Source organism: Aptenodytes forsteri, unplaced genomic scaffold, assembly GCF_000699145.1.
Source record: "Aptenodytes forsteri isolate BGI_AS27 unplaced genomic scaffold, ASM69914v1 Scaffold442, whole genome shotgun sequence".
In the NCBI taxonomy this organism is placed as follows: Eukaryota; Metazoa; Chordata; class Aves; order Sphenisciformes; family Spheniscidae; genus Aptenodytes; species Aptenodytes forsteri.
The window spans coordinates 257,636-283,091 of record NW_008794003.1 but is presented as its reverse complement, the minus strand read 5'-3'; the positions used below and the strand labels follow the sequence as shown (position 1 = coordinate 283,091).

At 37.5% G+C, this 25,456-nt stretch overlaps 1 protein-coding gene across 1 annotated transcript in view; it reads left to right on the top strand.

Moving 5' to 3' along the window:
* Positions 1 to 25,456, top strand: part of PARD3B (par-3 family cell polarity regulator beta) — a 417,133-nt gene that overhangs the window by 173,732 nt on the left and 217,945 nt on the right. Inside the window, exons 6-10 of the mRNA XM_019474674.1 lie at positions 5,582 to 5,668; positions 9,259 to 9,384; positions 13,773 to 14,131; positions 15,813 to 15,952; positions 16,731 to 16,859. Coding sequence (XP_019330219.1) covers positions 5,582 to 5,668; positions 9,259 to 9,384; positions 13,773 to 14,131; positions 15,813 to 15,952; positions 16,731 to 16,859 — 841 coding nt within the window. The remainder of the gene's footprint in view (positions 1 to 5,581; positions 5,669 to 9,258; positions 9,385 to 13,772; positions 14,132 to 15,812; positions 15,953 to 16,730; positions 16,860 to 25,456) is intronic.

Genomic DNA, 25,456 nt, shown 5'->3' with positions numbered 1-25,456 from the left:
GGGGGCTGAATACCCTGAGGATAACTGGTCTGCCTGTTAAAGACTGAGGCAAAGAAGGCATTGAGTACCTCAGCCTTTTCCTCATCCTCAGTGACAATGTTCCCCCCCTGCATCCAATAAAGGATGGAGATTCTCCTTGGCTCAAGGAGAGCCAAGAAGAAGGGAGTGAGCAGTTTTCTTAACTGTGCCTGGAAAGCTCCTTCTTGACTCTGTGTGTTCAGTTGCTTTCTCCTCTCCTTGTAGGGTGCTCTCCATCCCTATTTAGATATTGCTCAGATTTTCATCATTTGAGTGTATTCACACTATTTAACATCTTGAGCACCAGTTTCTTCTTCAGGGCTTTCTAGACATTTTCATCAGAGCTTTGAGCATCTAATTTAAAAGAGGGAAGGAAAAATGTGGAAAAGGGGTAGGAGGTGGGTGGGAAATGTGCTATCTGACAGCTGCAGTTGAGCTGGCAACTCTGGAAGCCTCTCTGGAAGAACGGGTACAAATACTTTATTACCATCAGCAACTGCACTGTTTTAATATGCGAAAGAAGTACATGGACAGAGTCATCATCCACTTCATTTGGATAAATCTGTACATGATTCCTCCTTAAAATTCCCTCTAGTAACTTGACATCACCTGTAGGCCTGTGCTCTCTACCAAATGTCAGCACCCCATGTTCGTAGATGCTCTCCTCCCCTGGAACGGCAGCATTGGCTGGTGGGGCTGGAGGCGCAAGTGAAGAACAAGCAAGGAAGTGCTGCTCAGTAACTTCATCTGTGAGCTCTGTACATCTGAGTGACATTTCCTTTGCCTTTTACTTGGTTGTGGTCAATAAATTACTATAAAGCATGTTCAGAATATCAGCTGTGCTTTTCTGTTTGCAAGGAAGCATTGACATCCTGTGCTAAGAGATTTTTTTCAGATAGAGCAGCTTACTAATCTGTACCTTTTTTTAAAAACATATGAGGAATTCAATGATGTATTCAAAGGTTTTTGCTTCATCATGTTGTGCCTGGGTTGAAGACTTAAATGCAAGTTTTGAATAATACTAAAATGGCAAAAGAATATGCCATTGGAATAATAAATACTTGATCTGTGTTTACTTAGGCAGCAGATTCTTGTGACATACACATGATGATAGTTTTGCCCAGTAACTCATGCAGAAAGCAACTTTTTCCAAGGTACTGTCTTCAGTACGTTGCAAAACAATTAATCTGCTTTAGGCTGCATCTACCACATTCTCAAGAGAAATCCTACTAAGATTCTCCTAGCATTTGTAATTCAGGAAGGTCAAAACGCCTTAGCGAACCAGGTCCTGCTGCAAAACTCCAAAATGTTTATTTCTGGAGAGAGGTCCCTTTTAAGCATCTGTGTGCTCAGTGGTTGAGATTGGTTCTTCAGTATTATTGGATAGTTTGCAGAGAAGCTTTCAGCTAACAGAGCTTTTCCCATGGCTTAACTGACAAACTGCTAATTGTTGATGCAGTTTTCAGGAGAGGGAGCTATAGTATTTGACAGTAAGGGCATTGTCAATCTGAAGATCAGACTGATGCACCTCTGAATATGCACGGCTGAATGTGCAGCACTCCATTTAAATTTTGCTTTCCATGTTACAAATGGACTGCTGTACATGCTCACTACACATGTGTACATCTTCTCTCTCTCTCTCTTTGCTAGATTGTACTCATCAACATTTTTATTAATATGTATGGCAAGCCTTCCTGACAAATGTGATAGACTGTAAAGAATCTGGCAGAAATCAATAAACATCAAGCAATGAAGAATTTAAATAGTAAATGATGACAGCTTCTTCAGGTTAAAAATCAACAGTAAAATGTTGAATGTGGTCTTGGATGCCACAATCAGGTCATGCTAGGCAGGTGTTCTCTCTTCACTGAGACCTCTGAGGCACCTTTAGTGCAGCAAGTGGAAGGGAGATGCCAGCATGCATCTGAAGAAGCTTGAGTGCCGTGTTTCTAGTTGGGGTGAACCCTGCAGTTCAGGTAAATTTCAGAGAGAGAAATGCTTTTTAGAAGTTCACTTGATTGCTGTAAGAACATATCTGTACATATTCCATAGAAATTGGGTTGCAAACTCAGCAAGGACAGTATTTTCTGAGGAAGGAGCTCTGTCTGTTCCCTGAAGAACACGCAGGAGATACTAGCAGTGTAGCACACTGAGGCATCCTCTGTGCATCGCTCACTGATGCTCCCAGCCTCTCATCCCCAGCTAGCAATTGGACTCTAGCTCTTTTATACTGACTTGATAGGCCAGACTCTTTTTTTTCTTTTACTGCAAAATGCATTTAAGATGTATAGGGGAGATTTAAAATAGGAGTAGGCCACTAGTAGGTTACTAACTTCTGGAATTTAATTTTTTCCTATTTTGGAGGTTGGTTTGTTTGTTTTTTTCAATGTGTTGAATATTGCAGAAAATCCATAAATTACCCTCTCTGTCGTCAATATCACAGTTATCAATCAGCAGTAGAAAGCCATTCTGCATTCTCCCACCCTCTTCTTTCAGTTTTTTAACTTGACTCTGTCAAAATGAAGAGTCCCAGCACCTTGGTGTCCCTTGTGCCTGTGGAGTTTAGTAATTAGTATTCTTAAAGCTCATCCTGTTCAGGATCTCATTCAGCTGTGCCCTATTCCTGAATACTCTCTCCAGTATAGTGTAAACTGTAAGCCAGTGTGGAATAGTACGGTGCTGGAATTCAGCTGTTCTTGTGGGCAGATTAAACCTTCTGGAAGATGGACAGCATGAGCGAATGATGTCAAATTTTTCTGAGTCTCTAATCTTTGAGGTCCCTAAACCAAAAAAAGCCAAATCCCAGATATCCTGCTTTTTAATTTTTTAACTGTCAGGCTTTCATAGGTATAATATAAAAATAATATGTCCTCAAAGATCTATTAAAGTTATTGTGAAGCGCAGTTTTCTTCTCAGATGTAACTAATAATCACATTTGTTTGAGAATGAAAAGTCATTCTGACTCATAGATTTTTTTGATTAAAAATATAATTCTAAAGTACCTTTTTTACATATATGTATATAGAGTGTGCTCTTATTCTGGATATTTAGTGCTTTAGTACATCCATAACTTTTAGGATGTACCACAATGTTTTTGTAGGTAATACACAATGTACATGTGGGCTATTTGTTTTCACAAAGAAACCTATTTTTCTTAGTGTGTAGATTTCGTGTTAGATTTAAAAATAAACTTGTATGTTTTCTTTGGCTTTGAGCCTACCTAAAACTGTAAGTGCATTGATTTAATATGACAGCTAACCTGTCTGTCGTGATAGCCCTCAAAAAAATTCCTGCTCTATTTTACAGTTGCTTAGGAAGACAACTCTTCCCTGGAGTACTTGAGCAACACGGGGTTATCTGGGGACAACTGTAACTGCACTTTTTTCCTGCACTTAAATTTTCCCTGCACTAATGAAAGCCCATTCACTACTCTTGATTATTTTCTGGATCTGTAGGATTCGGCTACTTAATTTGCTCCTATGTTTTGATTCTGTAGAAGTTCAAAAGACAGTAAAAGTAGCCCTTTAATTTTTTTTTTTTTTGGTGTCTGTTAAGAGAATTGAAGGAAGTAGAAGATGGAACTGAAAGAAGAATTAATTTCCTATGCATGCATTTTTGAGTTTTTGGTAACCACCCTGATTAGCTTTTCTGACCAGTTTCACTAGAAAAAAATGTTTTATAAAAAAACTTACAGGAAGATTTTGTCAGGATTTCCCTGTTTGATTCATCAAGAGAGGGGAATACAGGAAAGAAAAAATCAGCAATTAGAAATGCCTGTTGATCGTGCCTGTGTTACGAATATAGTAACATGAAAATCTGTTACGTTGGGATCAGTGGTGGTTTGTTGTTCAGGGTCTGTCCCTTTCATTTTTATGGAATATAAATTCATTCCAGTGTCAGCCTTTTTGGAAGAATAATTTACAACACCCCCCCTCCCCAAAACTCCCAACAAACAAACGCCACCCATGTCCCCGAAACTCTAAAACCAGAAGAAAATTATATACCTTATTTTCTGGTCTTATTCTATATTGAGCTGACCAGGCTAAGAATTATTGTATCTAGGGCAAATTGCTTCTGATTAATCATTATGCAACTGGATAAAGGTTCGTAACAACAACAAAAAAATCTTGCATTATTAGGAAGCAATGCCAGAATTTGTCTCAGATCATTTGCAGTAATTGTTCTCCTTGAGAGAGAGCTTAGCTGTGCCATATGTTTTTATGTTGTATCTAATCTGGCGTGACTGTGTGTTGCCACTTCAAGGGTGGTCACAGATTCCTCCCTTATACCTGTGCATTTCTTCTTGCATCAAATCAAATGATCACAAGACCATGGGTCAGTGAGATCAGTCATCTGATCCCAGAGGAAATTGTTGTACTAGGAAAAAAAATCATTTGGGGGCCTGGTCATCTTTCTGATCTTGCAAATGTGCACTGTCTAGATCTGTTGCATGGTTTTTGGAGAAAGGTCAGAAGTCTTTTTCTCAACAGCAGCCTGCACTTGCATCAGTTAGACTGGGTCTTTAACTCATGGCAGTATATAAAGCGGCCATTCGGTTCAGTTCTACATGTTCTGTAAACACTATAGGATTGGCATGCAGGCATAGAGCTTCTTATAGCTTGAATGTATTAGGGTGTTCTAATGTAAGTGGAAATACCCAGTAGAAGTCCACTGGCCACTAATCCCGAGTGATGGTTGTTCAGTACTATTTGAGGGGAGGGGGTGTTACAGAAGATGTAGACTAGCATGGAAAGTAGGAATGTGATCTGCTAGAATACAGACCTTACTCATTTCTTTCTCTCTCTTCCCCCCCCCGCCCCTCCCCCCCTTCAATGTTCTAGCCAATTCAAGTACCTTCTTTTTCAAATTATGATCACCCAGAATAGAGTTAAGGTCACTGTAAGGCTGGCAGTGTAAAATACTCACTAGGAAATGAAACAGCACATAGCCATGAAACAGCAAAAATCTGTCAGAGATAATATAGAGGTTTTTGATAATGGTGTTTAAGGAAGGAAACTTCCTGATAAAATGAGCTGTGTTGCACTTCTGATTACAGTTTGTTTTGTTCTTTGTTTGTCAGTGAGGCTGTAAGCAACTGAGGGCAGAAATGAAGATACTTAAATATGATTTGACTAATTTGCTTATTGGCTTGATGTCCTTAATGTGTGATCTTCATGTTTATAATGTGTCCACATGGAGAAATTGACTGAAGTAGCTCATGTGAAGCTTAAATTAAGAACACATAGAATAACTTTTTTTTTTGCAATGAATTCTCTCCTGACTTAAAAGCTTATTCTTTAATATTCTGGTTAATTTACTTAAGGGTTGACTTAGGAAAATGTCTAGTACTTCGTGTCTTTCTCTTTCAAAGTACATAATCCTAATCTTAAAAATTCAAGAATTTGATAGCCATTTTACATTTCATTGTATTTTTATATATTAGTGTGCTTTAAGTCTAATATTTTTTCTATTGTTTCTGCTATCTGATCAATCACGAATTTGGTTTTAATATAGAGAATTCTGTGAAGAAGCATGAGATGTGTTTCCCTGTGCTCTTTTTTAGTGAAATGACAAAAACAGTGGAGATTTCTGGGGAAGGTGGGCCCTTGGGAATACATGTAGTGCCCTTTTTTTCATCTTTGAGTGGAAGGTAAGCTATTTTCTGCATTGCTCAAGAAGTATATTAATGAAAGGATTTCAGTTGTGGTTGTCGTAAAATACTTACTATTTAACCCTAAGGAAAAAAAATGCTTAAAAGAAAATTGGTACTTGAGTCTATGACACTGTCTTCCATTACGAAAATATTTACTAGTCTAAGTTACATATAAGACAATACCAACCCCTTTGTTCAGATATGTCCTTTTAATTGCTTCTGTTTTTATTCTCTGAATGGTAAACTAGACTCTGTAGAATAATGTAATACTAATGGTGTGGGGGCTAGGGGGTTGCTTGTTTTTTGTTGTGTTGGTTTGGTTTTGTGGGTGTGGGGTTTGTTTTTGGTTGTGTGTGTGGTTTTTTGTTTGGGTTTGTTGTTGGGGTTTTTTTTTTCCAGTTGGATTTCTCTGCATAGGCCCTTCCTTAGTGACATATCAGTCAAGAAAAGTAAAACAATTTGCTTGCCTGGTCATGCCTCATGTTTTTCAAGCCAGCTTTCAGATTTGGTTGTATAGCATTTATAAAAATGTGCACTATACCATGAACCTTTCTTTGTCACAATACAATTACTTTAATTATAAATGATTTAACGTAGTCTCTTGAGATCACAAAAGCCTATTATAGCAGCATGCTCATATTGATGTACTGTAGTTAAGACTGTGTCAGCATTTTCATTACAAATGTTTTCCAAGCTATGTAAAAAAAAAAAAAAATAAAAAAAAAAATTCTAAGCTGAAATTTGACACACAGAGTCTTAGCCAGATAGTTAATTTGACACTGGCAGCCCTGAATAAGAGATGGGAAATTGCCAGTGCCATAAATGACACTACTTTATAGAAAAATGGCTGCCTGTAACACAAAGACAATTATTTCAAAAGTAAAAATTGTATAATTCTTAAATGTTTCTTTATTTGTCAACTTTCATGTAGGACAGAGAATGTGCAGGATTAAATCGTCTTGTAAAAGTCTGTATGTGTAAATGTTTTCTGAGCAAGACCTGAATTTGTAAGTGGTCCCAAATTCATTCAGAATGTTTCATTTGCCAAAAGGGAAAATAGATGTCCACTTGCTGTCTGGAAAAATGTTGTCACTGTCTCAGGAAGAAACTTGGTCTTTGGGAACTGTAAGAGGTCTGAGTTGTGTCCTTGGCTTTGCAGGCTGCCTGTTTGTCTTGAGAAAGGCATTTGTGTTTGTTACCCCATCCTGAAATGCAGACAACAGTTCTTTGTTATAGGCATGCCATAAAGGTCGTAGTGTGTACACTGTATTTCAAGATCATTAGGTAAAAAATGTGATGAAATTGCAAGCTTTTAAAATCAGTAATTATTGTGCCTGTAATACAGTTCTGTACTGCAGTATTGCTGCGTTGGGTGCAGCTTTTAAAGACCTCCATGAAGAAAAAGTGGAGTTCCTTGGTCTATTTTGCGTGCATGTTAATATGTCCTTATTTACAAATGTTTTTGGGGATCCCCCAGAGAAAAGAGTTTTTTGACAGATGGACTACTTCTTTAGACAGTTGTCTTGAAATTTTAATGACCCTTGGCAGAACCATACTGGTATCTTTGTAAAAGCACTGGAGTGGCTTAAATCGCTTGTCCCTTTTATTTAATCAAGCCTGAGACTAGTGTATAAATTTTAACTCATCATAACATGAGAAAGTACAGAAGAGCATATTTTATTTCTGTTAATGACAAGATACAATTTATGGGGGCACACTGGCCATGACTAACTTGGTCTGGTATTTCAAATGTAAAGTTATCTTCTAATAGGGTAACACTGGCTTTAGCCTAGTGCTGCTGCAGAGCAAAATTTTTCTAGAGGTAGTTAAAACATTGCATTAATTTACAAAATCTTAGTTTATACAGGAACTACAAAACTAATGGAAATAATTTTTCCTCTTTCGTTTGCACTTAGGTATCATTAAAAAAGGAAATTAAAATTTAATAGTGCATTAAAATAATGCTAAAATTGAGGCTGGGGCAAAAAGTAATGGAGCGACGAATTTAAGCTGCCACAGCATGTGTAACTCAAGCCGCTCATTCAGATACTACAGCACAGACAATGAGTTTCAGACAAGTGGGCATTGCATATATATCCAATAATGCAATCCTATTGCATTATATGGATGCAGCATCTAAACACAACAGGATTAATGAAGATCATAGCAACCGACTTAATTTGTAATTTCTTTTATTTCTCTACTTTTACTGGTTTGCATCTTAACGTAGTTGTATTTCATTAGTTCTTAGTATTTAGTTTTTTGATTGCCACTAGTTGGATGTTTGTCATCAATAGGGCTGCGGCCCCTCGCCACCGCTGCCCCTTTGAATCCTTTAGTGAAGGGTAATACAGGTTGCAAGAGAATCTTTATGCGATAGATGGAATCAATTTTTTTCTGTGTTTTGAAGAAGTAACATTCAGTAGGAACCAAGTTTTCACTTAAAAGTACATTGATATGACATAAATATAAATTTTTAAATCTTATTATACAGTAAATCTAAAATCAGATGCATGGTGAATATAGTGTCATTTGAAATGTTTAATGGCGTGCTGTGAATCTGTTGAATGGACTTAAATATGAGGGGCAGTCGTGAATCTGAGAAAAATTACAAGACTTCTGTTTTGTGATTGGAGTGCTGGCACATTGGAAATTGCACATCAATATTTTATGGAGTATAACCAATAGAAAATGGTCTCTAAAGGTCATCTGTCTTTGATGCTGGTGTGGTATGGAAATTTAGTGGATAAAACTTGATTATAGAAGGTCTTCACAAACATGCAGTTGTCAGGTTTTTTGGATGTTATACTGGTATCATTGGATATATCTATGTTGAGTTGTAGTCTGCAATACAGAGATGCTCCAGGTAGGTTAGAAATAGCCTAGCGCTCCCAGCAGAGTTAGCCACACTGGAATTTTGCACTACCCACACTTGTTCACTTAACGCATTATCAAAAGTTTCTGTGCTGCACCTCAGTTTTCAATTTGCACATAACCTGGTAACAAACAACTTAGGTTTTGATGTTCTGCTACTCTCCTGCCACATAAACAAATAGTATTGCTGTCACGTATCAAAACAAGGGGCTTTGGCAACTGAAAAGTTTCAGAGACTTTTCAAACATAGAAATAGTGGTTATTTTTTATCTTATTCTAATGCCCGTTTAGTTTATTATAGTCGAGTCAGCAAATTACTTTTATTCTATTTGTGCTTTTCTTTGGGGCAATGTAATCTTACTTAGTGGCAGACAAACATTGCATAAGCTACGTTCAAATTTTTAACTGGATGAGGAGATCTAGGTGTTTTCCTCTGTTTCTCCAAGTATGACCTACAGGACTTAATGCTTCCTGAAGGTCTAGCAAGTAGTATAGCTTTAGTGTCCAGCAATTTTTCTTGGTGTTTCTTGCAATCCCTTCCCTGTTAGTTAAAGAGTGAGCTGGAAATCCTTTCTTTAGGTTAAGCACTTCATTATGGTCTACTCTGTCTCATCTCATCTCATACACAGTAGAGATTATAGCAACTAAAAATAGATATTAAATTCATACCAGCGAAATAAAGGATAGTTTTCACTTTTGTTTTTGCCTTTCAGGATGCTGGGACTCTTCATCCGTGGTATTGAAGAAAATAGCAGATCTAGGCGTGATGCGCTTTTCCATGAAAATGAATGCATTGTGAAGATTAACCACGTGGACCTTACAGATAAAACCTTTGCACAGTAAGTGCTGGTTTACTGATACTTTTAACTATCCAGGATTTCATAAAATGCTGTGTTTATTAAGTGATTCATGCAAGGGGATTAATATTTATTTCAGATAAAATGCCTGTAAAATTGATACCTGGCAGAAACTTTGTAATTTTCTTTCTGAAACCTCCAAATAAGGTGAAATTTGAGGAGAGGAATCTTCTTGTAGTCTCAGTGAACCTATTGTGCTTACTTAACTTAAATAGCTTTAAGTTTTTTAATAGTTATCTTCATTTTCTAATTCTTCTGTTATTTTTTCTGTATTTCCTTCGTAATTTGTTCCTCCTAAGACCTTCAGAATGAGTCAACATTGCAGCATGTTTTTTGATGTTCTTTTGCAAATGAAATAAGATTTTTTTTTTTTAGTGCTGCAGCTTTTTGAGCATTTAATTTTTTAAAAATACTAGTACTGTCAAACTATGATTAGTTGAGCTAAATGGTAAGTCTCACCTCTTACGACTTTTATTAAAAATCTGTTGACATTTATTTTCTATCTCAAATTACTTTAAGTAACAGGTTGCTTTGATCGGCTGTGAATTAATGTGACATTGTTGCACTAAAGAATAGCCTCTCAAATTTCACAGATATTTGCTGTAGTAATCAAATAGTAATTTGTTTTTACTTCTAATCCATATGTTTAGACAGCTGAGTGATTGTTTATAATATAACAAAAACCTATTGAGATCTCAAGGGAGTTGAGGCTTAACTTTCTAAACAGTAAGCCAAATGTTCGTTTCTAGACTAAAAGCAAATAAGTAATTTCAGTGTTAGGGATAAATATTTGCAAAATAGGTTTTCATAAAACCAGCGTAGTTCTGTAGGTAGGTATTACCTTATTTCTGAGGCTGTGTTTTTTGCCTTCTGATAGGTTTTTTAGTTACTGTTCTCTGACTATTTGGTGGTAAATGTATTCTGATGTGATAGAGTACATGCCATTCTCTTCCACCCATGGAAAGTTCCTACATAAGGTATCAACTTTATCAGAGCATAAGTGTTGGTATCATATTAAAATGTTCGTTGTCTCACCTGTGCAGTTTTGTAATGAAGATGTATCCTTCTCAAATGAGATTTTGCCTGAATCAAAACCTCTCTTTTCAAAATTGCATGTGATCTTTTCTTTACAAATTTGTTGTCTCCTTTGTGTTCTCTTCACAATGTAACTAGATCTCCAGAGGCTTTAAGCCCGTGAGATGTATGTGGAGTGGAGGACTCTGCATATTCTTCTGTGAGGTTACTAGATTTTGGGACGGTTAGAAATATTGCAGTAAACTTTCCAGTTCTCTGTCAGGCTTACCTTCAAAATGAGAAATGCAGGACACTTTGCTTTTTCCAAGTTTGTGTAAAGTTTTGGGAGTTGGAAGGGGTATTTACAAAGGCACTTGTTAGTTTAGAAAGGCCAGTCTTGTTAGATGATCTGTCATTGGGAGAGTGAAAGAGAGAAATGACTAAAAGGTGATTCAGAGCAGAGCCTAATTTAGTTGGTCTAATTCACCTTATGTTACAATAACAAGTAGTGTGGTTGCAGTGGCATTGGATCTGAGGAGAAAAGCTGTGGGCAGTGAGGACTCAACATCCATTTGGGGACTGGACATCCATTTGGACAAGCTCTAGCCTGGTCCCATGTACTGTTATGTTGCTCTCCTGAATTGCCTTCCAGAATAGCCTTCTGCATCATCTCTCTTCCCTGGCTGTTGAGAATGGCTAAAGAAAGCAGCTTTTTGGGTTGAAACTCATCTCAGTGAATACACCTTTTAGTTTTCATCTGGCATGACATAACTGTACTAACCTGACAGAAGTCCAAGTTACAGAAATGCAATGATTGTAATGGATATGACAAAGTATTGTCCCAATGACTATTGACCCAGAAATAGTCATCAGATTCTCCTTTGAAAGAAAAATCTGTTTGCTAGTTTCAAATTGACATTTCCTCATAACCCTTGTAAAAGCTGTTTTAACACTTAACAGAGACTGTTACATACTGTCTCTTTCCATTTTCAGCAGAAACTTTCTAGTATTGCACCTGATGATTGCTGCTTCTGCAGCTGTAATAGGAGCAGCCTACTTTCTGTATTCCCATGTTTATAATGGTTTTATATATTGGGACTGTTGGTCTGCTTTTTCATTTGCTGTTAATCTATTCAATTACATTCTGTTGTGTTGCAGAGTTTCTAGCACCTCTTTTAATTGACTCCCTTATTTCTTTAAAGTATGTGTCTGGGGTCTCAAGAAATATAAATTTCTCCATCCATTATTTTTTCTCTTTGAAGTGCAGCCAGTTATTTTGCCCCTGGAGACTGCATTTAGGCTTTCCCACAGGATGTCTTGCGTTATTTCCACTATTTTTTGTTTGAAGGAGATCTTATATTTTCTCTTTAGTATATTTAAAAAATTAATCTCCTGAAACTGAGTTAGTAAATTACCTTGTAACATATGGCCAAGTGGCTACTTGGAAGGATGAAGACAGGATGTGAAAGAAATCTGCTTAAGACTTTACATCCTTATGCTGGGAGCATGCCATGGTTTCTACAATCAGGGTAAGGTCTGTCCTTGAAAACCTTCACAGGCTATAGGTGAGCAGGTAACCTATAACCCCTGCAGACACACTAGGACAGTGCTGTTTCAGTTCTGAAACCTAACCCTTGAGGGTGGTACTGGAAGAATACCTTCCCACAACACTCTCCCTGCTACCTTTCCAAGTTTGAGGTTTCTCTTCTGGCAGTCTCCTGTCAAAGAATGCAGTTATTCTGACTCTTGGTGCACATACACTCAGTGTAGCCAAAATGGGTCTTTCCCACCGCAGTATCCATTGGGACTGCCTCCTGACTTCAGTATCTTCATGCTGCAAAACCCCTCTCGAAACAGCCTCTCCCTTCCACTACCTACAGCTGCAGGGGGGGGGTACTGTGCGGCTCTGTTGATCTGGGAAAGCAGTAGGTGTGTATTCAAGATGTTAATGTTTGTGGTGGCTTCCTTTCTGTATCAGTGTAAAAAACTGTTTATTTCGGAAGTACTTTCAACATTGACTCCTGTTGCATAACTGAGTGTAAATCCAAAGCCAAGACTTCAGTGAAATACTGACTTTGCCTGACTGACAAACACGCTACAGAAAGGTAGGAGGTATGTAAATTGTTCTCAAAATGACCCCATGTTTTATTTAAAAATTAATGTGGCCATTACTTCCCCTCTTGACCTGATTCTGCTAAGCAGAAGTTCTTGATTTTTCATTCTCAAAATGTGCTTCAGCTACTACTTCTGTTTGTACTTGAGTTGTCTTCTGCATATTGAAGAAAATAGTCGACTAGTAGGAGAGGAAAGCATAGAAAGAGAGAAGTCTCCTTTGTTCCTTTAGAATCCAAGGTTTGTAAAATGTCTTGACTGACCAAATCTATGGTTGTTCAAAATCCAGGGAAGTCTGTATGAACAGTTGCTTTGGCCAACTTGTCTTAATTGCCTTGCAATGCACGGGAACCCAACACTGCATTGTTACCATGTTAATTAGTTCCAAGGGGAGCAGTTTCACTAAATGCTCTAACACAGTTTCTGGTGTTGCAATTGAGCACACCTACGAAGACATTGATTAAGTGAAGTCCGCATATCCACCTCAGCAAGAGATTACCGCTTGAAAGGTGTGAGTAATATCTACCTATTCATTTATCCTTTAATGTAGAAACACACAAATAGTTGCACCTTTTGTGGTCACCAGTTTTTTTCCTGATGTTTATATATTCTGTACCATCATCCTTTTCTGTTGCACCATTTGCAGTCACAATATTTCTTCTGAAGATATCCATATATCCCATACCCTCATCCTTTTTTATTGGTGTGGAATCAGCCAGCAGTTGCATTAGGGAAGATGAAGGAATCTGAGGGGCAATTAGGCTGTACTCGGAAAAAACGGAGTATTGAGCTTGCTCATGGTAGGTGTATCCACCAGAGCAATTGGTCATAAGTGCTCAGTGTGCCTCTATGCCAACAAGAAAATATGTACCAGACATATACTTGAAAAAAGTAGCAAGCTATAACTTCAGGAGTCTTTTGATGAGCTTTTGCCATGAGAACTTCCTTTCCTGATGTGCTGCATGAAGAATTGTGTTAATTTAGTTTATTCTGGCTGATATGTTTTCATAGCAGCCTAGGAATCCTGACAGATGTGCTGTTCCTACTTGAAATGTAAGGAAATGCTGCAGCTTAGAAGTCTTATTTCATGCACACTTTTTAGAAAAGGGACCCTGTAGATGTGAAGGTAAGGTTATTTCTTCACGTTTAAGATACATTTTTGTCTTATTCTCTGCAAACAACTTCAAACTTTGCCCAAATTTTCCCCCATTTGTTATGTGAATTTTCATACCTTTCTTTTAAAGGGCTCAGGACATCTTCCGTCAGGCAATGAAATTTCAAAGTGTCATCTTGGAAGTCCTTCCTCCATATAATCGAGAACAATATGAGAAGTCTGCTATTGCTCCCCTTTGTTTTCTGGATAACGAAGAAGGAGTTCCAAAAACAAAGATTCCACCTCCTGTTCATCCAAAACCTGCTCTGAAAACAATCAATCTTTCTGGAGCAAGCAGCTTGGAGGCAGGTGTACAGGCAACACTACAACAAGCTAAGAGCCCCAACCTCCCACGTCTGGGTAGAAAGTCGTCTTCCCCCTCACTGTCTCCCCTTATGGGCTTTGGCAATAAAAAAAATGCAAAGAAAATAAAGATAGACCTGAAAAAAGGTAAGTCTTTGGAGATGACAGGATTAATTCTGTATCATGTTCTCTGTATTGATACCTTAACTTTTAACTAAACTAGTGACATTAAAAGTACAAGCAAGTTATTTACAGTTTGAAGTTCCAAAACTTCCAAAATGTAAAAGAATATTCCAAAAGGTAAAGGAATGTTAACAGTAATGTTCTCAACAGTCAGCTTTCTCGTAAATTTTGGATGCGTGTTATCCAGACTTACTGATTTTTAAAACATCTCAGTTACTGATTATGTGGAAGGTATTTCATTAGCAACATGCGATATTATGATTCAGCCTTTTCGCAAGTACAGAATAAAAATTTGAACTGTCTGCTGATAACCTTTGTTATTTTGATTCATATCTGCTAATTGACCAGCGCTGTTACGACATACTTTTAAACATATGTTTAAAAATATACTCTGTTTCACATTATCCAGGAAGTTGACCACAAATTTTCCTGTCCTTCTCTTTTTTATTTTCTACAAACCTTTTCTTTCCATCTGCATTTATTCAGCTGTCAGCAGGCCGAATTTTGTGTGTGTACCTTTAATTGCTGCTCCATGCAGATGTCTGCATGGAGTAACAGGTTTATGCACATGTAGTAAAATGTTCTTAAGGAGATCCCAATTAGCATTTATATTTTCCGTTTAATTTCTGTCTCTGATTTGGCTGAGAGTTAAATTTGATGCTAGAAGTGGCCCTTTTAAAAACTGTCTGTAACTTTATTCTTTTAACACATAATGAATGTAATCAAGCTGTCATTTCTTAATTTTTGTTATTTCTTAAATCACTCATTTTTACTTCTAAACTCTTCAGCTTTGCGTTAACAAAACCTACTTCAGAATTTTCCCCATTTTAGGTGTAATGCTTTTGATTTTGGAACAGTAATTTATATTTTTAGAAATGATAGGAATATGATACTGACGTGGTATCTCTGAAAACTATCACATGGGTAGCAATCTACTCAATATGAAAACTATCACATGGGTAGCAATCCTACTCAATATAAAAAGATTTTTATGGACCCTGCTATTCCGGGGTGATTTTGGTGATTTATAAGCAATACCTGCTAATATTGATTTTACTCCCTAATTATTTGTTAAAATATTTACCTGTTAACACTTGAGGTTGTTTATTTCCAAGCAGCAAACAACTTCATGAAAGGAAGCTTTGAAATATCACTTGTCCTTTCTTAACAGCGTGTAGTCAGTATTTTTTGCATACAAATCATGTGACATTTTCTACTTTTCACCAGGTTTCAGTAAAACCTGCTAAATTATATTTATGCTCATAAATAAACAATTCTGATTGCTCTGATTTGTTTCAAAGACTATTGATGTTAATGTGAAGGCTGATACTAAAACCACCTAGAGAAAAGGTAAACGCTTTAAAATGAGAGTTCTCGCTTGTTTTGTATTATTGTGGGCTATCCAAAAGTATTTCCATCTGTAGCTGTTGCAGGAGGATTTGAGCATGTGTTTTGACATTGATAGAATTCTTCTCTAGACCATGCAGAAAATAGGCTCATGTTTACAGCTTTTTGTTTGCTTTCTTTTTTTAAGAGCTAACCTGAATGAGCGTCTGTGATAGTTACTGACATTGTTTACTTACTTTTAATGATCATCATTTGCTTGTTGAAATTTATGTTGGGAGTTCTTTATCTGACCTTCTAGGTCCAGAAGGACTTGGTTTCACTGTGGTTACCAGAGACTCTTCAGTACATGGTCCTGGTCCGATTTTTGTGAAGAATATTTTACCAAAAGGTGCAGCAGTGAAAGATGGTCGTTTGCAGTCAGGAGACAGAATCCTGGAGGTTAGGATATACATCCATTGTACTTGTATTGCTGAGTATTGATCGCTGGTTTTGGCATAAATATTTTACTTCCTTATACATACTACTGATGTATGGAATTAAAATTCTTTACCTTGGTTTAAAAAAAAAAAAATCTCATGGTTTTTGTACTGTTTGTCAACAAGTAATTTTACATCGCAATTTGGAAAAAGGTGCTTTTCACAAGGGTTCATGGGATGTTTGAACACGGGGGATCTGATAACATCTTGGTTCCTAAAGCAGATAAATGTATCAGTTTAGAAACAAAACATGTCTAGCCTCTTCAGCCATGTCCAAAAATCTCTGATTAATATTGACGTGGTTAAGTGCTCATTTTAAGGCAATTTTGCTCAAATCGGTCTGTTTAAAATTTCCAGATATCTTGTAACCTACAGTCTCATTATCTAATGGGTTATTTCTACTTACTAACCTCAAAAAGCTCTTAAGGTAAACAGTTTTAATAATACTTAGGTCTTGTTTTTGTACTTTTCATCTTCAAAGTGCTTCACAAACTAATTAAGCCTCACAAACCCCCTGCAAGGTGGGTAAGTACTACAGACCTGCTTTTAACAGATGGTGAAAATGAGGGGAAAAAGGTTAAGTGATTTGTGCAGGGCCAGAGAGGGAGACAGTGTGGGAGCTGTTGCTAATTCTTCTTTGCTCTCAGTCACTGAATGACACCTGTGTTAGGTGAGGGGAAAATGGCGAAAGACAGTCATACTCACAGATAGGACATCCTCTGTTCGTTTGTGTCTGGTAGGTGAATGGACGGGACATCACTGGCAGGACCCAGGAAGAGCTTGTAGCTATGCTGAGGAGCACAAAGCAAGGGGAAACTGTCTTTCTGATTGTGGCTCGTCAGGAGGAGGCCTTTCTACCTCGAGAGCTGGTAAACTTGGTGTTTTGTCCTGAAGAGTGATACTGAAACAATTCCATGTTTTAAAACTAACCTAAGAAATAGAAATTAACTGTTGGTGGCTGAGAAAGCCAGCGAATGGTAACTGTATAAGGCTTGTGTTTGAGAAGTATTTATACTTACATTTGATTTTGATGGATATTTGATTTTATCTACTTTAGATGCAATTCCACGCAATCTGATTTTTTCATCCCAAAAATGGCATCATAAGCATAACTCACAGGGAAATATTGTAAATGAATCTTCTAACTGTGAGGTCAAGCATGACTGAAAATGGATTACTGTCTTTCAGAAAAGCAACAAACTTTAAACCAGCAGTTTAAAGTGCATGTAATGAGTCCTGAGCTTATCAGTAACGAACTAGCGAGAGTTGCTGCCCCCAGGAGATGCATCTCCTAAGCCAGGTGCCAAACTGCGGGAGTAGTGAGGAATAGAATTCCATTGCACTCCTCACAAATTTTGGCAGCAAGCTTTTCCTTGGCTGCTAGTCTTTGACTTAATAGGCTCGTGCATGTCTGATTTTGTTATACCTCATGCTTAATTTGGAATAGAATTCCATTGCACTCCTCACAAATTTTGGCAGCAAGCTTTTCCTTGGCTGCTAGTCTTTGACTTAATAGGCTCGTGCATGTCTGATTTTGTTATACCTCAAGTGCTTAATTTTTACTTTTTTTTTTTTTTAAATGCTGGCATGAAACTGTGTTCTCTTTTTCTCTCACATAGACAGAGGAGGACTACATCACTGTAAAAGTGCTATCTGATATATACTTGTTTCCCCTCAAAGAAGGTCATCTTTCTGGTCGCCTCTTCCTTATCTTGATTGATGGCTATACTTGACCTTTCATTAAGAAGTTCTCAGGATAAAGGAAGGACAGCATTTCCTGCTTTTGTCTCATTTTATCTCCTTTAAAGAACATAAACCACCTTCATTCTTTTCTTAGGGTGCCGCCTTCTTGCTTTTCCTTTTGCTTTAGACTGTTAGCAGGATCTTCTACAGAAATCCTCCATTATGTTTCCTCACAAAACATTGCTAACGGTTTTCCTCTTGTTTCCTTGTTACCAGTTGGACCTTGTTGAGGTAAGGGTGTCTGTTGCCTGTGGTAGGATAAGAAGCTGGAGGGGAGTTCAGATTCTCTAATGAGCCTTTCCTCTTGTGCTGCTGGTGCCCACTTTTTCCTGTAGTAGAGCAGTTGTGAAGTGTCCTAACAAAACTATTTTTGTTTTCATTTTCCTTTTTTATTGAGTAATCTTTAAGGAGGATAATGGTAGAATATTTTCAGCCCTGTAATTGGGCATTCATTGTCAGTGATTCCCAAAGCATCAAAGTCAGTCATTGTAATGCTCTATTTAGTAAGACCTGAGCTGTAGAATCAGCGTCTGTGTGGATCGGAAGGGAAATTTCTGAGTCTGAAAGTACTAAATTATCTATCATATTTAGGATTTCTTTTCTTCCACCAGCTCTTCCAAGTAAGAGCTTATTTTTTGAAAAGGCTAGCCATCAACAGTTTCTTCTTGCGGGTTTTTAAAGTTATAAAACACATTACTTGGAAAATGTACTTTTTAAAAAAGTATGTATTCTTCTTTTATCTCTCCTATTCCCTCATCATTACACATTATTCTTTATTGTCATAGTACAGATTCTCTTGGAAATCACTGTAACAGTGTGTGGGTATAAAAGGCTGGAAGAATCTAAAAGCTATTTATAATTTTACCTGCCACAATTGCCTGCTATTAAATTCTGGCCCCTACAGCAAGGATTAACTACCTTTCAAAAGGTGACTTACTTATGACTGGCATGATTGAAATCCAGAAAGTAGCCACATTTATCCTGCTGGCTTGACCTTGGCTTAGATTGCTTTCTCTGCGAAAGAATGATGCACAAGTGATGGCCCTCACTGTAACGGTGATGATATGTGAATTCTAATACTGTTCCATGTTTCTTGTTATCCCAGTCAAGTACAGTATAATACAAATGCGAGTTACTGAAATACATTAGATAATTTTATGGAACCAGCCCTTCTAAATTAAAAAGCCTTTCAGCGACATGTTTGATAGCTCACGGCAAAAGTGTGGGTTACCATACCACTAAGCTACCAGATGTTGATACTAACATGATGCTTGTTAGAATTCATGAGATGTCTGAGAACAGTCTCAGCAAAGAGTAAAAAAAATAAATTAAAATTGGTTTAGCTTTTTTGGTTTTAGCTTTAGCCGTGACATTACATTGGACTAATCCTCTGCTACCTCAGAAGTTACAGTGCTGTTTTGATCAAAGAGGAGAAAAAAACCAGCACTTTAAATGTTTGGTTTTGGAAGGAAAGGCAGTGGATAATCCAATATTTTTCAAGGACAGCTGTAACTGAATGCTCTGACTGTGTCGCATGCAGAGTTCACTTAAATACTTGGGGTTTTTGTTAATGCCTGGCAATAATAGGGTAATTGCTTTATATCAGACTTGTTCTTGATTTGAGCAGTTCTCCAGAGATTGTAATCTGAGAAGCTGTTTTCTTTAGATTCCCTGTTACCTACCTGTTGAAAGGAGAAGGAGAAGGACAGCCTAGTAAATGTGCCCACTCCCCACAGCTTCCTGTGGCAAAGATGCCTCTGGAACTTGGACCCGCTAGATGCCGTGCACAAAACCACTTCTGAGCATGTTGTTCTACTAGATCTGGGTTGCTACACTGATTTCTGGAAAGAATTTGATAGCTGCACAGGCACAAAGCAAATCATGTAACAAAGTAACAGCGGGTGGCATTTGCTTGCGTGGGTCTGTAATAATATAATTTGACTTTGCCTTGTAACAAAGCTGCGGTTTGGAGAAAGCTTGGTCTCACGAATATTTTCTCTTCAGTAAGCTAGATGGGAGTAGAGTTTGGGGGTTTTGCTACTGTGATCTATGCTGATGAATTGCTGGCAAGTAGTAAAATATATTCAGAGTAGCAAACCTTTACCACGCCAGCCAAGAGAGAGATGTGATATGGGTGAGGATGAATCAGTGTTGCAAACAGGCATTATTAAATTATAGGGAATTGAGGCTTCAGTTACACCAGCCCATGCAACATCTAAGAGTTGTACAGTTACATTGTTTGCACATAATGAGGGAATAAAATAGAAAACCCCATCTTTGTACTGTTGTTACTGCTTTAAAAAAAGAGGAGGATCTAATGAGATTTTTTTTTTAATTGTAGCAGATCAGTGAAGTAGAATTTGGACCAACCACAGGCTGTCCTCCTTATTATCCAGTTAGCCAAATGTTCCCAGTAATTCATGCCAGCTGTTGACAATGTAGCAGCTGAGTAAGGAGCTGATTCCAAAACTCAGGGGAAGACCTTGATTCACTTAATTACCACAGTCTACAGAGTGGCCGGTGATTAGTGCATTCTTTAAGGTGCATTTGGGTTTTAAACTGTGTAACACTGATTGTTTTCTAAAGGATGGTGAATATTACAGAGAGAAACTGGCTTAACTGAACAGGTTTGGATTTTCCAGCTCTTATCAAAGTAAATGAAATACACATCAAACTGTGGCTATCATTCTATTGTGTTTTGAAAATACAGTGTTTTGATCATGTGTCTTTGTTGCATCTTGTTTTTTCTTCAGGAAAAATGTGTGATCTGAAGGTGCCATTTCTTTAATAATGATATAAAGATCACTTACTCCCCCTTCTCTTTCTTTATTCCTGCATTGGTAAAACAAGCAAAGCTACTTGAATGAGACCCGCTCTGGCGTAACCCATTCTGCGCCATGACCCTATGCAATTCTTTATTATTCTTATTTTTCATGAGCCTTCAGGATAGTGGATATGATGCACATAAGCAGAGCAATGTGCCTGTTCTGCAACTGCCAGAAATAATATAGCACCAAAAATATTGATGCATTTTTCTTTGTTAGAGCACATACATAGTGTAAGTTTTGCATATGCTTTGTTTTTTGTTTTAAAGATAGCTTTGACTTACCAGTTTCAACTGTAATCACTATTTCTATGGTTTCTTGGCATATTTACTGATCCCTGAAGAGTGAAGGAGGAAAGGGAACAAACCAGCATTTTTACAACAACTAAAAGAACAACAACGTATATAATGTAGCAGTTGATCTTTAACTCTGAGTCTTTTTTTACACATGTACTAAAAAGGATAGAAGGAACCAGGATGAGAGACAAGTCCAATTAAGCATTTTTTCTGCTTACCGTGTGATTAACTTTTATGTTTCAGTCTTCCCCTAGTTAATTCCTTCCACTACCTTGAACTTCTATGCCTGAAGGAGAACTTCTTGTTTGCCTGAAGTGTTTTCCTTTTTGTTTTTAATATTCAAAGCTTAATTTCTATTACTTCCTTTTAATTGTTTCTTACCTTTTTATGTGCAGGAAATAATAGGTGACATTTCAGCCTAGACTTGACCATTTTTGCACCTATTTTTGTAGGTCAAACCAGTGATTTTAGTGCTCAATTAACCAGAAATGGTCAAATAATTTCTGTCGCAGAATGATTCTAGCCAGTACCAATTCTCTGTTGTGTTATCTCTATTCAAGGGGAAAAGAGTCTGATGGAAAAAAAAAAAGGTCAATATACATATATTGGATTTCAATAACACATATAAGATTCAGTTCTTGAATTGTTCTGCATAATGAACAGAAGGATATTGTGTATACACATGGCACCCTTCACCTTGAATAACTTTATAAACTATGTAGATTTTTTAAAGTCCTGTTTTTTTTCCAAGAACTTTTGAAAGAAAGTGTTTAATTTGGGGCCTGTAGATTCTCTTTATCTAGCATAGTTGAGAAATGATTGTAGGTTGTCTCTACACAAATGTATCTTTTTACAGTGAAAACATTGTGTAGTGCAGCCCCTCAAAGGTTTTTGGCTTTCATTATGTATTTCAGAAGATGGTTACTAGTTCACTATAGCTTAGAATACTGGAAACTATGCACTGAGGTTTGTTAATTAGTTACTGTGCCCATTATAAAAGTCAGTAAGAGATCACTGTTTAGAAGGAACGTGACAGTCTTTCCTGTCACAGTGGACAGAAATTGTGGCAAAAAGCATCCTTTTATCCCAGCTTTTGGTGGGACTCCCTAATTTACCAAAGGGGAATAAATTGCTTGAGTAATTCATGTATCTTTAAAAAGTGGTTGTTTTTTTTATTTAAACTAGATCCAACAATTTTGCAATGGCAGGATGAGCTCTCATATGCTGTGAAATGCCAATATAGCTACCAACACAGCAAACATGTTTACTGTGCTTTTCCATGTGATAGTGGTAGTCAGCCTTTTTGAGTCTGCAGAGACTTACTGCATCTGGTCTACTATTGCTTTCTCTGTCAAGCCCGTCAAAGTGTTATGATCCAGCAATGATTTGTCGTTTAGATCCCACTCTTCCTATTTTCCAGCAAATACAAGGAACCTTAAAAGGGTGGTCTGAAAGCTCTGGTCATAGCACTCGTTGGCTGCAAGAACCTCTGATGGTGCTCTGCCTGCTGGTAAAGAAAAAGTTAGAGTGGAGACAAGGAGAGAAAAGCATAATGTTACTTGTACCACGAGATACTGTATTTGCTTACAGGATTACTGCCCAGTACTCCTAAGTTGAGGAACCCTACCTCAGAGCATTGGGAATGAAAACTGTTTACTTGATAGCATCAGTCTCAGCTCTGGTGTTGTCCAAAATTGTTTGGCAGCCCACTATGAAATCAGAAGTATGTGTACATCAGAATAGAGGCATATAAAATCTGGCTTTTAACAGAAATTCAGTCGTCATACATTTTAGATACATTTATTCAGATTTACAGTATTTGCGTTTAAATCTTACTGGCAACTGTAGTACCTTGCCATTTACAAGGGTCACCAGATTTATTCCATATACCATATGAAAATTTTCAAGTCTCTCTGCCTTAGAATCCATGAAAAAAGTTTTCCTAGGCTGACTTAATGTAAAACATGTGCATGTGGTGTTTAAAGTAGGCATAAAAGAATTATACACTGCTTATTGCTTTGTTTACTGTCCCTTTAAAACAGTAACCAATAAATCGAGTAAAGATTTGGATTTGTACATCACAGTGTTGTGTCCTGTTTGCTTGGAATATATTCTGAAAGTCTACAGTAACAGCAATCCTAAATTCACCCTGAAAATACCATGCAGTCTTCCATCTTCACGAGCGATAAGATTTTAGGATCTAAGTGGCAAGGTATATTAACTGCGTAAGGCTTCGGCTCAGTCGGGTGCTTAAGCACATGTCTAAGCCCATACGTGGGATGAAAATGGGTGTTTTCATCATGGGGCATACCTTGACTGAGGACCAAACTAGTTAATTTTTCTCCCTCTGTTTCCCACAGTTATGTAACTAAAAATACAGTCTCACCTAACCTTTTAAAAAGTTGAAGAGCAGTGCCACACCGAATTACAAAACTCTTCTGCAAGGACAAATCATTTCCTTAGGTAAAACTTGCTATGGGATCTCGAATATGCATGTCAAGCAAACTGGAGAATCTCCATTTTTGAAGTGTCCTGTGACATCAAATGGTAGACTGTGAAATGCAATGTATCTGCCTTGGATGAAGAGCTAAATCTAGTTTTGTCAGTTTTCAAAGTTATAATTCCAGAGAGTCTACATAATATAAACCAGAACCATTCTATGTCTACCTATGACACAAATTTGTGGTGTACTGTGTTAATGTAAAAAGTATCCAAGTACAGTATAATATATCTCCATGGATTTGCTGTTGGCTTTTTTGTCTTAGCAGGATGTGCCATTACTGGCCATTTAGTTTTTATTGCAGTATGGAATACAGATGATTTTAAAGAAGCCAATATGAAAACATCTGTCAGAAGTGCTAAAGATGAATACGTGCAGCAATGACTTCAGTTATTTACTGGATTGTGACAAGATTACAGCAGTGCATTACCTTTGAGCGTTATTTTCAAGAGCATTACTGTATATCTATTGCAAAATACAGTGTAGTTTTTATAGTGAGTGAATGACTGAGCTGTCAGCAAAGTATTTCTTAATTGTGGCTAAGCTCTTGGAAAGAACATAGAGAATAGTGCAAATAAGGAGGTATCTTTTCAAGCTTTTCTGCCAGTAATAGTTACACGGTGCCACAATTTAAATTCTGCTCTTTAACTTCTACAGGTTTTTGCAGAAAATAATTGCAGAAGCATGTAAATGTCTTATTTCCTTCATAAGCCTTTGAAAGTAACTCTCCTGGGTCTCTTGCCTTTTGCTCTCAGCTCTGAATGGCACTCCAGGGAGTTGGCATCTCTTATCAGAAATGAGCAGCCAGGCAAGGGGCAGCCAGCATATTGAGATACCATAATAGTGTGTTGGTCAAGGGCATCAGACAGGTACTGAAAGGTCTCTTGTTGTGTTAAACAAATGCTGTTTCCTTCCTGGCTTAAGTGGGAGCTAATTTTTTTTGTAAGCTTTTCTTTTGGCAAAAGAACAATAGGGATGAATAAGGTAACCTTTCCAGTGAGAGATATGCATTAGATTATCATAAATCCACAGATCAAAAGTGCCGTGGTCAATGAGAACAGGCGTTGTAAGATTAAATAAAAGGACTAATTGACTGTGGTGTCCCATGGTAGACAGAGGGTTGACACAATATTGAGTAGATATAACCATGGACTAAGTAGAAGGGGGGAAAAATACAATGCACAGTACTTTTTTCAAAGGTTACAATTCTGTTTGTACTGGTGACTGAACAGTTTTTGTGTGTGGTGGGAATAAGAGAAGGCTAAAAGTATATTCTGTCTGTTTTTTAAAATACTGAGAATTTTTTGGTGAGACTTAATTATATACCGGTAAAATTTTAGGTTGTTTTAAGAATCCTTTATTATAGCCTTTTAATTAAGAAATTGGAGACCTGAGGTATAGCTGTGCTTATAAAAATTAAATAAAATCATTAGCAGAACATGAATTAATCAAATGTATCCTGAGACTCTCAGATAAAGGTTTTCCATCTGCATTGCTGAATGTTATTTAGTACATATTATTAGGGCTTTCTGCTCTCAAATCCAGCAAACTTGGCATTCTCTCACCTTCATATAAACTCTTCTGAACTTTCCTGTCTGGTTTGTGGTGATTCAGTAAATGTCAGAATTGATTTTACTGAAGTTCCATGCATGTACCTCAGTAGATTAAAATATTCCTGTCCTGATTTCCCTTGTGAGGGGTGGAACCTGTTTGGTTGTTTGCTCCATTCTGTTTAACAGCTGAGTCTGGACAGCAAGTGGAAAGATTGCCTCTTACACTTCATCTGACTGCTGCATTCTGGTCCAGGAGAAACTGCCTGGAGAAAGAGAGGAGATTGTTGTCTTCCCCAAGCAGTTGGGAGAGCTCAGGAACTATCTAGAGTGCTGGATGGTGCAACCAGGAGGGAGCTTTGCAGCCGGAGCTGAGGCTGGCAGACTCCTATAAATAGTAGGGAACAAACATCACCAGGCTGTAGGGGGGACGGGGAAGAGAGATGTGCATATCTAAAGGGGACTGTTCAGAGCTTGTTGCAGCTGAGGAAGCGATTGCAAGCTGACAGGCTAAGATTTAGCAAAGCTGAAGGAAGGACCTGCCCAACAAGG